General features: G+C 39.0%; 1 protein-coding gene across 1 annotated transcript; it reads left to right on the top strand.

The window, feature by feature from the left end:
- The first annotated feature begins 2,483 nt into the window (after positions 1-2,483).
- LOC131334848 (chaperone protein dnaJ 10) lies at positions 2,484-15,070 on the top strand. Its single transcript, XM_058370142.1, has 10 exons — positions 2,484-2,906; positions 4,582-4,641; positions 5,249-5,331; positions 5,457-5,616; positions 8,419-8,548; positions 10,754-10,912; positions 12,570-12,748; positions 12,843-12,923; positions 13,005-13,163; positions 14,592-15,070. The coding sequence occupies exons 1-10, from the start codon at positions 2,820-2,822 to the stop codon at positions 14,685-14,687; spliced, it is 1,194 nt and encodes a 397-aa protein (XP_058226125.1). The 5' UTR covers positions 2,484-2,819; the 3' UTR covers positions 14,688-15,070.
- The last annotated feature ends 212 nt before the right edge of the window (positions 15,071-15,282 follow it).

Below are 15,282 nucleotides of genomic sequence, written 5' to 3'. Positions count from 1 at the left end.
AAGTGTAAAAATAAAAGTTTGAAGGGATATAAAATGAAATTAGTACAATATAGTAGAAATAGAAATACATTGGAAAACTTCTTCTCGCAAGATCTGAACCTACTTTTTTGCCTCTCATTTTTAAGTACTCCTGTCAGCAAGACGCAAGACACTGAAGGGCCAAGCCCAATCAACACCTTATGTTTGAACCCAACACCAAAACACCCCAAATCTAAAAAAGTAACTCTATTGCATCCAAAATGGGCCAGGCCCAAATGCAATTGGCCGGCCCGCCCACCCAACCAACACACAGAAACCCTAATGCCTAACCACACCTCTCCCACCTCTGCACCACCACATGAACGCCGCTGCTACTCCTCCGCTCCATCACACCTGCTGCTCTTTCGCATCTTGTCGCCGCTCACCACATCATCACCACTGCTGCTCCTCCGCATCATCTCCACTACAACACCTCTGTTACATGTCGCTGTTCTCTTTCACATCAACACCGCTGCTACTCCTCCGCTACGTCACCACTACCCTTTCGTCTCTACTGCTCCTCCGCTTCCAAACACCACCCATCGGAACACTGACACTCATCCAGAACACCTCAACATCCAGAACATCATTGCTCTCCATCAATGACCACCAACACTCCTCCGCTTCAAAGCCGTCGCTGCTCTCCCGCTACTTCAATGTTGCCCCTTCGCCTCCACTGCTTCTCCCCTTCCCACTGCCACCCATCAAATCCCCTACAACCAAACACCACCACACGCCACCATAAAGGAAAGCCATGGGCTTTCACATTATCGCTCCTGATGACAAACTCCGCCGTCGCCTTACCCTAATACCGACTCTACCCCTGCCGTCAGAGATCAGAAGCCCCAATCGTCGTCAAGATCTACAGGAAAACCACCACCTCCTTCAAAAAATGCCACCATACAGAATGTATTGGTTCAAACTTATTAGAGAGAGAGGGAAAAAGAGGAGACGCCTAAATCAAATCGAAGACGCCCAGGGGGAGGAGGAGAGGAGGCGCCACCTCCCCAAGCAGGAAATGCTAAAAATATGAACATGTCCATGAATTATTGAAGCTTTTAATTTTTGTAATTATCTTTTGGTTCATAAGTAAAAAGTAAAGGCCGGGTCAAGTAAATTGACTCTACTTCATAAAATAAAACAAGTCATAAATTGTGGCTTCAAAGGGAAAAGCTATAACATACACCTTCCTACTAATGGTGACTCCAGGAATTTTGACTACTGCTGTCATTCAATATTTTTGCTGCAAAGTCACACTTAACATATCTACCCCATGGACAAATGAATCGACACTTTTTAAATCATAAGCAAAAAGAATAATTTTATTAATTACTATTATTTGAAATAGAACATACCATTAGCATTCCAAGTTTCCAGCATAAATGCATAATGATGCAACAATTAGAGAATCTGCCATAGTAGATGAGAGAGAGAGCGCGCGCCATTGTGAATCGTGATTGAAGAAGTTGCTAGTGGGTGAGTGGTGTTGATCAAGGACAATTAAAATCTTATTAGTGTTAGAGCATCTCCACTCCTTACTCAAATATAAATTTGAGTAAAAATCACTCAAAATCCTCCTCCACTCCTTACCCAAACCTATACCACTCAAATTTGGTTTAGACCCAAACTTTTAAAGGCAAATTTCACACATTTAAATTTACTACTTTGCCATTAATGAAGTTTTTACTCAAATTTGTGCATATTTGTGCTCGAGTTGAGTTTGTCCATTGGAACATCCAATACCAAATGAAGCTTTTACTCATATTTTTACTCAAATTTGAGTAAAGGGGTGGAGATGCTCTTAAAAGTTTAGACATGGCCTATGAGTGTATTGCGGCCATGTATTTTACATATTTGCCCAAACAGTTGTAGATGTAGAGGTTAACTTAAATGTAAAATCCTTTTCTATGTGTGAATTTTAGAAGTGCAAAATGTTAGTCAGCCTTAAAGAAGAGTTCACACAAAAAAATTATTCTCCCTTCATATACTAGAATAGATTATTGAATCATTATATACTTCTCCGTCCTTAAAATCCTTAACCTTTCAGATATAGGCATTGGATTGCAAGTGCCTATTACTCTTTTAACTTTGTTAAGTTACAATCACCATCGCAATCATCCAATCATAAGCTATCTAATTTGTACAAAATTCACTATTCACATGTCATCATAGACCCCGTAAACATCTATACTAGGTCAAAAACAATCACCGGTCAAACCTTGAGGCTCACTACTATTTTACAATGCCTCAAAGTTCCGTCTCCCTTATCGTTGGATTTATGAATCGGGGCAGCAAGACGTGATTTCAGGGGCGCGGCCTCATAGTGAGATTTCCTACTGCTATATAATCGAAACTCATGTGTCTCAAAATCTTGTGTGTTCTTGTGCATTAATGCAAAACGTCAAGGAGGTCCATGTAATTTTCCGGAGGATTGAAACCAAATTACGGGTTGCCGGCTGTATCGGAGAAATACTTATGTCGTTTGGGTTGGAGTCGCGAGAGAGAGAGAGAACCTAGTGGGAAAAGTCACCAGCACATCTACAGTAAACATTTTAACAGCGAGGCCGAGGACCATATCCTGAAAAAAGCAGCTTGGAGGCCGGTGGTGGTCAACGCGAGGGGATCCGTGGTCAAACAGGCGGGCAATTACCAGAGACTACTGCGACTTGTACAACGGGTTCGCGATTATTTATTCTTCCTTCACCACTCGGCTGAATACTGTTGCAATATCTTTTATCGTGCAAAACTACTGATTTAATCGGCCGATCGAAAGAACAGAGCGAGTGAACTTTCGTGATATCATGGTGAAGGAGACGGAATACTACGATGTCTTGGGAGTCAGCCCCACGGCCACCGAGTCTGAGATTAAGAAAGCGTATTACATCAAGGTAATTTCAACTGCTTTTGGTTCCCATTCAGTGCCTCCATGTCCTCAAGTCTATTCGCGTCCTAGATTCAACCCTCCATTTCCATCTCCTGTTTATTGGTAACAAAGGTTTGATTGTTTACTGATGATACAGTCAGGGTTTCTAGTTGTTTATGGTTTATTCACTCCACACTGGAGTCCCTGTTGGAAATTTGTTTGCTTCTTGATTTATCGATCCATCAGGACGACTTTGTAATTTGAAATATGATAGAGCTGTCACTTGTTTTTTACTCGTTTCTTTTGGGACATTGACAGCGTGTGCCTTATTCCACGGCCTTAAGGTTAGGATGGAGGTAGTATTTTAACGTAATGGTGGCAAATATGTATACAAAAAATATCAATAGAAAGATGAATTACAATATGAACAGTTGTCGCTGTAAAAAATTGAAACACAGTCTCTGTCATAAACGATGTTTCTCATATACGGGTAAAGTACCATATACGGGTAAAGTACCAACAAAAAGGTAATTCTTTATACAATCTATCTATTACATTGAGACATTCTGAATTGTGTTTGATTCTCTTTCATGTCATTAAAAGCATCTATGATACTATGATAGCATCAACATTGAAACCTCTAGCAAGGTCTTTCTGGGTGCTGAAATGGTTCATCTTGTCTTCCTTTCTATTAGTGCTATTCTATGTAGATGAATTCTTATAATCTAAGTTATTACCACTGTGTAAGCGCCATACAAAGGATAGGCTGGTGCACTTGAAGAAAATTTTGTCTATAGTCCCATCTGAATCATGTCGTACATGATCAGGCTCTATAAGATCCCGTGAAATAGATATCGTAAGTATAATGGATTGCGTTTGTTTCGTTTGTCGCCCCTATTTTGTGCTCCATTATTTTGGTCCCCTTATCTTAGTTCAGTTGGTTGGTGTTAAAGCATCCAACCCAAGAGCAATTGGTAGTAGAGTGATGCTTAGCTAATACGGTATGGCTTCACCATTGCGTTCTTCTAGAATTTCTGTTGTTGGTCGTTGTATGGCAGTTTTCCACCATCTTTTGTTTTAGAGTTTGCTTGTTCTAGAAGACTTGAGATATTGTCCTTATTTCCAAAAATAATAGGAGGCTACTGAACCAAAGGACTTCCCATTCTCCCTTCTCAAGTTGTCAATCATGGTTGATTGTTTACATTCCTTGTTCCGGGCAGGGCAGGCTAAGCTGCTGTAATGCCGGATGTTTCTGTACACAACTGCAGTCCATTTATTTGCCTACTGATTTCAATGTGCATTGCCTTGTTATTCTGCATATCAAGGGACAATATTGGTAGTGAATTACAACAGATATGTGAGGAAGATTCTGGGTGGAATGTACTTGATGTTTCCATTTCCTTTGTAGGGTCTTCTCTTCATTGGTGGATTCCTAGGGGTTTCTTAAATTTAAGTGCGGGTTTCTTAAATTTAAGTGCTTTATTAGTTCACCATTTGTTTACACGAGTGATTTTTATATCTTTGCATTGTCTCCTCCGCTCCATCTGTTATTCTGCATATCAGGCATCTAGTCTCGCCTCGTCTAGTCCATCCTGTTCTTGATTCTCCTTCCTTGCTTGCTTTCTCGATGCCTGAGGCTGAAAGTACTAGTAAAGTGGTTTAATGTTCATCTTCTCAAACATTTGCCTTTGTGGCTGCAGGCGCGACAAGTCCATCCAGATAAAAACCCAAACGATCCTCTGGCTGCACAAAATTTTCAGGCAAGACTTTCATTATAGATGATAACAAGTTTCAAGAAAGGTGACTGATACCCTTGTAAATCATGTGCCTCCAATATAGTCTTGTTGATGGTTTTTACAGGCATGGACAAACCTGCAGAATTACCGATGTCATTGTGGAATGAAAAAGTGATGTAGGAGATATCATTATCAATGTTCTCTTGATAACAATATGAAGTATATTTGTGCACATGTATCTGCGAAAGAGTTGAAATGTTTCCTACACTTCTGTCAGATCACATCATTTACTAAGTTAAATCACTTCATTTACGTATACATTAAAAAAAATCCAAAAGTAACCGCTTTGATTATATAAATTGTTGTCCTATTTTTAACATTAAAGACGAGGGTTTCCCTTGCTCCTAAAGAAGTACCCTGGTTATAGCGTCAGTATTAACTATACACTTCCGATTTACATAAATCTCAAGCTAGCCACGTGCATTGCGGAACTTCATACTAGTAGATATAAGAATCAGCTTTTCAATACCCAGAATTGGCTGTCGGATATGGTAACAATATGTTTGTTTATGATGTTTTGAGAACCTCTGTTTCATTCTGTCCATTCAATGGCTCATTAATGTAAGTACAGGTTTTGGGAGAGGCGTATCAAGTGTTGAGTGACCCAGCACAACGACAGGCTTATGATGCTTATGGGAAATCAGGAATTTCAACGTGAGTTACTTCATATTGAACCTACCTCCATAAGAAATGTATACTCATGGATGCATAGGTATTGTAGTTAAATTGAATTATTTTCAATTGCAAATAACTTCTTGCATAGTTCCTCCTCGTTGCAGTGAAGCAATAATTGATCCTGCTGCAATTTTTGCAATGCTCTTTGGGAGTGAGCTTTTTGAGGAACACATTGGCCAGCTTGCCATGGCATCAATGGCCTCATTGGATATTTTCACTGAAGGAGAGCAGTTTGATGCTAAAAAGTTACAAGAGAAAATGAGGGTACAATTACTAAATATTTCTTATTTATATTTTGTTATATACATTTTTTCAGTGCACATGTATTGTTGACCTATTACTTTGGTTATATGAAAGCTCATAATCCCAAAATGAGTACATGCATTCATTTCTGTTGTCATCCACCTCCTTACTTATCTTTTGATTCTTTTCCTTGGTTCTCTAAAAGCTCCGAACTTTTTGATACAATGCAACTATATCGACATGAACACTCTGTATTAATCCTGAACTCCGGACTAGAAAGCAAAACATTTATTAAAGGAATTAACAGTCTGCACAAGTGATTATCGCAGGTCAATGAGGCAGACTAAAACCAGGTTTTGGGTGAATCATCACATTTTCAAGGTGAATCCAAGTCTATAGAAAATAGAAATCAAACCTCTAACGTACACATTAAGGGTTTTTGGGTCATTCTTAGCTCTCTCCTTGTATAGAAAATTTGTTTGTCTTTTCGTGTCATGACTCATGAGGAGTGGCAACAGAGTACTCTGCGAGGTCAATAACATCTATCTCCGAGGCAAATGTGTGGAAACTGCAGACTATTGGCGGGCTATAAGTGTCGATTTTATATTATGGTATTAAGGGTTTTTGGTCTCTTTTTTTTGTGCTTTGTTCTTGTTTCTTACTTTTTCTCTTCATTCTTTTCTGCATTTTGTTGTTCTTGGGTAGTATTCGAATGGTGATGGAGAATTCTTGACTCCAAATGTGCTACGACACGTTCTCTAATGAAAAAAAAAAGGAAAAAGAAGAAAGAAAAAACACGTTCTCTAATGCAATTCTGTTTGTCTTCTTCCTACATCAAAGTGAACAAGTAGTGCAATTGATAATTTGATTTTCAATCACTTCATCTGATACAAACAAAAGTGATTTCTAGGGACTACGGCTATTGAAATTCCTTTTTTCTATTTGGAGATAGTTAAGCTGAATGTGACCTCCACAGAGATGTCATGTAGGAACAGGTATTTCGAGTAGTCTAGGAGGACTTGGAAACTTCTATTCATATTAGGGCTACGAGGTATTGCCATGCTTGATTTATGATCGATCGTTTCTGACACATTGGAGAGCCTCTTAATATTGTCAATGGCCTTGGACAACCCTATTTCCAAGACACAGACTTCTAGAACTAGACTCTATCACTTTAAGACAATATGCAAAGAGCCAGACATTTATACATCTTCTTTGGTAACATAAATGAACTGAAAGCTGTTGTCCATATTAGGATCTAACATAGGCCTTTATAGTTAATGAGCAACCTAAGGGTCTGACAACAACTGGAAAATTGTAGCAAAGTTTTTGTCTTGAGGGAGTGAATATGACAAAACCCAAGGTACAGTATTGCAATACAGAGAATTTCATGCACAAAAGTTCAATCAAGCCATTTACCAAAAGAGAAAACCTTTGATGCAGTAGGATTTAGGGCTATTGTTGTCATTTTAGTGTCTTTAGTGTGTGTAGGATTTTGAGTCTATAAATAGGTGTCTTGTGCCCTCATTAGGTAGCTTTTTTGATTATTAAGAATATTGAATATATTGATTGAGACATAGTTTATCTCTCTACCCTTTGGGGTTTATCCCCTTGAATGGGATTTTGCTCTATTTCTTTGAATTCCCTTTGGTAGTTTGATTGCATCATTTATAGTTTCACTATAATAAGACGAAGAGAAAACAAGACTCCACAATACATGAAGAACAAGAAGGAAAAATCAGGGGGACCTTGCCTACATAGGCAATCCACTACATATAGAGTGTAATTAGGAGAATGTGTCGGAGATGTATAGTCCAACCCAGTCAGTTGTAGACTTACAGCCTCATAGAATGAACTTGTTTGATTTCCACTCTCATGCGGCTGTGCTCACAATTAGTCTCCTCTTGACTCTCGTTTGCACAAGCACAAAACTCCTTGGTTCAAAATCTGCAATGCAATTTCAAAACACCACATGGCATTTTCACATTAGGTTATTCTGAAATCAGTTATGTTTATGTTGAAGAATGTTAATGAGTAGTGACAAGTAACATATGAAAATGTACTATAATTTGTTCTGATGTTTCATGGAGTTGAACGACAAGACATCCTCAAGGAAAAGGAAAAGAATTCAAATGGTGATGGAGAATTCTTGACTCCAGATGTGCAACTACAATTGATTGATAAGGATTTCCGAAATTGAAAATAAAGAAAATAAATGGAGGAAGAAGGCAAAATACATAAGAAATATCTCTGATAATTAATGTGTTAAAATATGATGTATTGCATTTTAGGAAGAATTGTGACAATAATTTTTTCCATAACTTGATGGATAATCATGTGTTTGTAAATATATCATTGTCAAGTCATCAATCGTCCCCAAACTTAAGTTGTCAGGTAATGGAGCCAAGAATGTGTATTGAACTGTTTATCACCCTCCCACATTCATCCGTCTTGCACACCATGATGCTATCATCTGTACATATGGATAACCATACTGCAAACATGGAACACTAGATGGAGAGACTTGAAGCCGAGATATATCAAAACCTAAGGTGTGATATCACACTAAGTCACCAATTCTTTAGCAAAGCTTGACTTTATAGTAGAAGGGCCAACTATGTATATTAAGTTATCCAACTAGGAAAACAAACTTGATTTGACAATAGACATATTGATTTGAGAACATTTTCAATTCTTTCAACTGAAATGCCATGCAATCACATTTTAGAACGTTTTCTAAATTGTAGTTTAGCTTGTCGGAGGATGTCAAGCAAGATTTCATTGGTTTCTTTGTGTAAGGTTTGAGTTTTCTTTCTATTAAAGGTTGTTCAAAGGGAAAGGGAAGAGAAACTAGCTGAAATACTGAAAGATCGACTCAACCTCTATGTGCAAGGAAACAAAGAGGACTTCGTTCGTAAGGCTGAAGCTGAAGTATTAAGGCTCTCCACTGCGGGTAACATGTTGTTTGTTTATTGTATTTTGCATATATACTTATCTTTTATGGCTTGGACTGGATGCTACACTGTAGCAGTATATGCCGTATTTATATTTTATATATGGCTTGCTTGGACTTTTTGAAACTATTTGGCAGGGATTGTTATGCCTTCAATCTGTCTTTTACTCTTTTCAGAAAGGAAATTCGGACACCAAATGATTGCTAAAAAAGGCAAGAAAAGGATCAACTAAAGATAATTTGATCTTGGGCACACAAGCATGTGAATTTCATAGTGAGTACCAGTTGGAGCCTGTAAATCCTTTGGTTTTGTTGAAAAGCAACAACAAACACAAAACTATAAAGAAAAGAAGATAGAGGTGGACAAAACTCTCTTACGGTGTTATATCACTGACTAGGAAACTACCCCTAAAGTCTTAAGTTACATTGAAATAGAGCCAACAATAGCTACGAGTCTATGCAATAATTCCCTTGATGCTTGGAGTTGAATTGGCACTAAAACAAGAAAGGATGCACAAACATAAAGAGCAATGCTATGAATTAAGGCCCTCCAGGTAGCACTCCCACGAGCAAGTTTCTCTTCTCCTTTGGGGCTCCCCACGCGGCTGCATGGCTGCCCCTATGTGGGTGAGAGATTACCACGTGGCACTACCACATACCTCTAGATTGCTCCTCCACCAATGAGACCCCTCCATGTGGCATGACAATGAGATGCTTGGTCTCCAATAAAATAGGCCTATGTGTCAGCCAGGTGAGATATTGAATGACCATCCTCATTCCTTCTAAAGATCAAGCCGATGCCCAAGTTCCAATCGGACTTGGGCAATGCTCTCAGGTCCCCAACCAAGGAGTCTCTAAGTAACGAGTGCCCTTGACTTCGCGCTTCAGGGGTTGCCACTCTATCGATGACCTCAGATGTCCCACAAAGTGAGTATTGGACTCTAAGGTTTTCATCAACACCTAAGCCTATAGTAGAACAATTACCTGGACTCTAAATCATCCCTAACTCCTAGTCCCTGACCTACAACCTCAGAAGACCTGGACTTTATCATTCCTACCACAGAATGCTGGCGGTACTATGTTACTATTTTCCATGTATCTTACCTATAAGGGTTGACTGGTCCTCAGGCACTCCTTATCTTATACAAGGAGAACTGGGCCACTATCCAGTAACAACACAACATACCATCTCCTACCAGACCCACTTGTCATAGACTTGCCATTGTTTTTCTTTCTAAGGCTGCCTTGGCTCTCTCTCTCCTCTATCTCTAGAGGTCGAAGCACTTCAACAATCGCTATCTTCCTAGTCCACAACTCGACAATCCCTTGTGTCGTCAGTCACCCATCAAGTTCATTTAGCACCAATTGTTGTTGTTGATGAGTCTTGATCATATTAAGGGGAAAGAGCCCATAGGACAACACAAAAATATGATCTTATCAAACAACAAAAATTATGTAAAGGAAGAACAGTCTTCCGGTCATCATGATATATGTTTGAACTAGGCTATTATTAGTGTCGACCAGCCTAGATAATCTAAGTTAAAGAGCCTTTAATTGAAGGACCGCTAACAAGAAGGAAGCCTCATCAACTCCAGCCATTGACACATAAATATGCATTTGAAGAGTCCACTCCCTGCTCATCACAATCAAAAGAGGCTAGCGAGTTGTTGAGGGGCATAACTACTATGGGTTGAAGACCAACCTGCACCATGTTGTACTATTATGTATGTCGAAAACCATGGAAAATTTGTCAAGATATATAAAAAGTGCAGCCATACAAGAAGTCCAACTTTTGGGTTGGCTATCTGTGAGATAAACTTGATAAGATGGTTCCGTATGTCAACTTCTTAGAAGATAGTTTTATCCCAACCTGAGTCAAACATGGATTCTACTAGCAATAGGCTAAGAAAGGGTAAGAGAAGCCTATCCAACTCTGATTGTTCTGGAGCACTCATCTCACCAATGGGATTTGTTGGTTCATCAAAGGAGTTTTTCGAGGCTTTTCATTTCGTCATGCAATTCTGGGGTTGGGCTTTACCATTGTACGTGTGGGTATCCGGGAAAAAAAGAAGAAGTTAAATAGAGATGAATGTTCTTAAAATTTTCATCAGTTGTTGACCCTTGCGCACTAATTTGCATCTCTGATTCTACATTGCAACATTTGTCAATGTTCTTTTCTGATTAGTTTTGTCTTTGTTCCGGCAGCTTACGGTGTTGATATGTTGAGTACAATTGGCTATATATATGCAAGACAGGCAGCTAAAGAGCTTGGGAAGAAGGCCATATATTTGGGAGTACCGTTTGTGGCTGAGTGGTTCAGAAACAAAGGGCACTTCATTAAATCCCAAGTAACAGCAGCAACAGGTTGGTAGTTATGGCTGCCTTATAAGGAAAAAGGTTATTTTCAGTCATTTATGTTTTGAAGCTTCTTTTTTTCTCAAAGTCAAAGGCAGAAGTAGATTATTATTCCAAGCTTCCATATTGGTTGTCAGGCAAGTGTTGTCCCAGATGCTCTCATAATCTCTCTTAACTTGTGAGACTCAAGGAGTGTTAATTTCACATTGAGATGTAGAATGATATTTAACTTGGATTTTCTCTTTTAGATGTGTACCTGAGCTATATATTTTGGAGCTTTGGTATTTTAGTGTGAAGGCATAGTTCTTATTGTTGGATTTCTTGATATAAATTGTTGGACTTCTTGACAACTTAAGCATTTTGGACAACTGATGGCTTAGCATGTTATTATAGATGGGATTTTGATCCATCTGCATTTGTTTTTCGTTTGTTTTCTTCTTTTCGGTTTGCAGTCGACTTGGCTATATCTATTGATGCTTGCATCTCCATGTGCAAGACAAGGTTTCTCGACGAAGAGTGTTAGATAACTTTGTATAAATGATTGGGTCCACTTCCTAGTTCCTAATAGCTTAAGACTTGACATTTGTTGAGGTGTGAAGTCATATTCGGTCTGAGCAATTTCAGTCCTGATTGTGAAGTCTGTCTTGACTGTCGGGAAGAGAACAAAATCTAGAAGTTCTGTATTTTCGGTCCTAACTGTGTTGACGTCGGTCCTGACTGTGCTAAATTCGGTCCTGACTGTCTGGTACGCGGAAACACGCTTTTTGAGCAGTTTTTAGGGTGTTTTGTGGAGGTTTTCTCTTGTAACTATATAAGCTATAGTTAGGGCACTCCAAGTTGTAACTCTCTTATTCTTTCATCATAGTGTAACTCCCAGCACCCCGTGGGGTATGATTAAGCAATCAGCTTAAGTCGGAACCACGTAAATCTCTGTCTTGTTCTTGGTTTTTTCTTCAATTGGGTGTGTTTGCTTGTGGATTTGGATGTTTGAATCCCCATTAACATTATTGTTTTATGTCCTCTGGGACAAAAGTCATCAATAAATGTTGAACTATGACTGCATTGCTTGTTAAAAGCAGCAAGAAAAATCAGCCTATTGGCTAGTAGACCAGACATACCCCTTTGCGAAAATTGTTGACTCAACATGGTACTCCCTCCGTCTCATATTCTTGACCTTTATGGTAGGGGACATAAAACAAATGTATTTGAATTCTGATTTATGGCATTATTCTCCCACTTTTAAATGCTTTTATAGCTGTGTACTATGTATGACTTTGGAAAGTTGCAAACTTTTTTGCTTGAACATTTGAAATACATTTTGGGACATCCCAAATTGGAAGATATGACCAGCAATATGGGATTTGGGGGAGTATGAGTTTTTAGGTTTCTGGGAGCTCTTGATTTCAAGTCTCTCCTTTTGCGATTGTTTCCTGTTTGTATTCTGCTTATCCCCCCCTTTGAATCCTGTTTCATTGTGTATGTATCCATGTGGTTTGCATGTGAGGGGGAGGTGTCAAATAGTTTGATTACATGGTTGGGAACATTTCTTGACAACAAAACTTTGGGTGCAATTGGTGACTTGTATAATATGCGCACTGGTAGGCAACTTTCTGAGCTGTTATGTAGTATGTTGTTTTACATGTACCTAAGTAAAGGGTGGTTGTAGGTGCAATTGCGTTGATGCAGCTGCAAGAGGACATGAAGCGTCAGCTCAGTGCGGAAGGAAATTATACTGAGGAAGAACTTGAAGAGTACATGCAATCTCACAAGAAGTTGATGATTGATTCCCTTTGGAAACTCAATGTAGCTGATATTGAAGCTACCCTATCCCGTGTTTGTCAGATGGTTGTTTCACTACTAAGTTGTTGCTTTTTGATAGTGGACTAGCACTGTGTTTGTATGCAATGTTGTTTTATAGTATGTGTATGGCCATTTGTAGGTTCTTCAAGACAACAATGCAAAGAAAGAAGAGCTCCGTGCTCGAGCAAAGGGTTTGAAAACTCTTGGCAAAATCTTCCAGGTATTGTATCTTAATCTGTATTTTCCGTATCTTGATGTGTACTTATTACATAGATACTCATGAAACACTGTCATGGAATAGAGGGTTAAGTCAACTGATGGGAATGAGAGTGAGACTTCACTAAACAATAGCCTCAATAAACTTGATGGAAGTGACCCAAATATCGGGGCTTCTTCTCCCAGTTCATCACCAAAGTCTTCATATCCTGAGGAGGCATCTGACACTGCAAATGCATTGCAGGTACATTTTCTTCTTCTGCCCAACAAAGTGATACTGTTCAACGACACTACATATTTCTTGGATTACTTTAGCATTTCAATTATTCAGGATTACTTTAGCATTTCAATTATTCATAATTGTCCTCGTAAATTTATTAGTTCAAGCAAAGTGGTTCAAAATTATACAATTAAATCAATCATAAACACATCATGGACCCATTACAGTTAATTATTAATTATTGTTGAGTGGCTTCAGAGAGGAAATCAGTGTTTTGAAACCAAGCATAGCTATTAAGAGATTTGACCAACCAAATTTCTTACAGTGGCCTACCCTTGTATAGCCGCCCGTGAGCATTTTTTTTCCTTTTTGTCCAGAGGAGAGAACGGCAAGCAGAACATGAGGTTTTTTGAAAGCCTGATTTCACCATGATACCATGGGATAAAGGACTTTTGGTGTTAAGCGACTTAATGTTGTAAAACTGTATAATCCGACTTGCAGGATCAAAATTGGAAACTGGATAATCTGATTTTCAGGATCGAAATTGGAAAGCCTTAGGCTTCCAACTTTTGGGATCGAAATTCAGAATCCTTAGGCTTCTATTTTTATCAGTACTAGAGCCACGTCCAAGGATTATTATAACCAGAAAGGAATAAGAAAGAACATAGTAGCCTCTTCCATTGAGGTGGATGAAAAATGGTTGTTGTTACCACAAACACACACCCCAACACATGAACATGCACACACACACATTGCTTTCAACAACTGTAGCCATGCAATTTATTTTTCCTGAGAACTCAAAACATAACATACATTGCAGTCATAAAAGCCAAGTTCAAGCACAAGTGCAAAGGACTCTAACGGTCCGAAAATACAAGAATGTTAAAGCATCCAACTCAATACCAATTGACAATGAGTGGAAAGGCCACCCAGGCTCATAATAGGTTTGGAGGAGATAATTAATTAATGTGGAATAAATTCCAATACTCCCCGCACGTGCGACCCTTGGCTCGCACGTGGAGAGGTATCCATAACACATAGATCACATCAAACAGTGGTGCACTTATGGCACAAACAAGGGGGAAAACAAATTCTCCAAAAACCCTAGCTCTTATACTATTTTAAAGTATCTAACTCAATAGCAATTGACAAAGAGTGGAGAGGCCACCAAGCTCATAAGGTTTGGAGGAGATAATTAACCGATGTGGGACAAACTCCAATAAATGCTATACGATCATGACATTAATTATTGGATATATGAGATCTTGCATGTTGATTACGACACTTAGCATGCTATACTGGCTAAGTTGTGCTATACAGGTCACAAAAAGTTTCTTCATATTCCTAATTTTCTTGCATCATGAAAATCAAAAGATATGCAGTTTCATTTTGTTGTTTCACATGTTAAACTGATGTGGTAATTCACATTCTATTCTTCAATTGGATATCTAGAGCCCCTATGTGGAGGCTCCCCAATTTGCTGGTGCCCAACACAACGTTAAATTCCCAATGCCAACAGCACCACCTGGTGCGCAGAGACATCCATGAACATCCAGGAGTAAGATGCGTTTGTTCTGTGTGAACCAGTTAGCGGAGCATGCATGTGTATGTACCAGTTTCATAGGAGTCAAAAGGGGGTGTTGAGTCATTTCTATTTATTGGATGCGTTTGTATTGGGTACATATTAAAATATGAGGCAGTCTTGACTGTTCTGTTGTATTGTATTTGTGGAATACGGACAGAGAGTCACAAAATGAGAGAGTGCTTGAAGATAATGCCTTTCATCAGCACTAGTTGGCTGAGATGGGGCTACATTGTAATTTGAGGGTCATTTGTTTGGATAGTCGTCTTCTCAATTCTATTTTGCAGTTGTACATCTAGACTGGTGGATTTACTTGCCTTGTTTAAGAGAATTTTGCATCACCAAGAAATGCTGCAGCTAGCATCAAAACGTCTAATGGATTGTGGTGCCTAAATCCTCCTTCCTTTCTCCCTCTCTTCTTTCCACGCTCAGCGAGCTTGTAGTAGGCCAACTTTGCAGCTCCATTGGAGCAGATTTCTCATGCCTCACACGCCAAACTCACCCTTGGCCATTTAACTCACATTAGTTGAAAATATCCCCTTCTCTGTGTACAAGTGAGCA

This window comes from Rhododendron vialii, chromosome 7a, assembly GCF_030253575.1.
Source record: "Rhododendron vialii isolate Sample 1 chromosome 7a, ASM3025357v1".
Taxonomy (NCBI): Eukaryota; Viridiplantae; Streptophyta; class Magnoliopsida; order Ericales; family Ericaceae; genus Rhododendron; species Rhododendron vialii.
The sequence above is the reverse complement of the archived record's forward strand: the minus strand, read 5'-3'. Positions and strand labels throughout refer to the sequence as shown.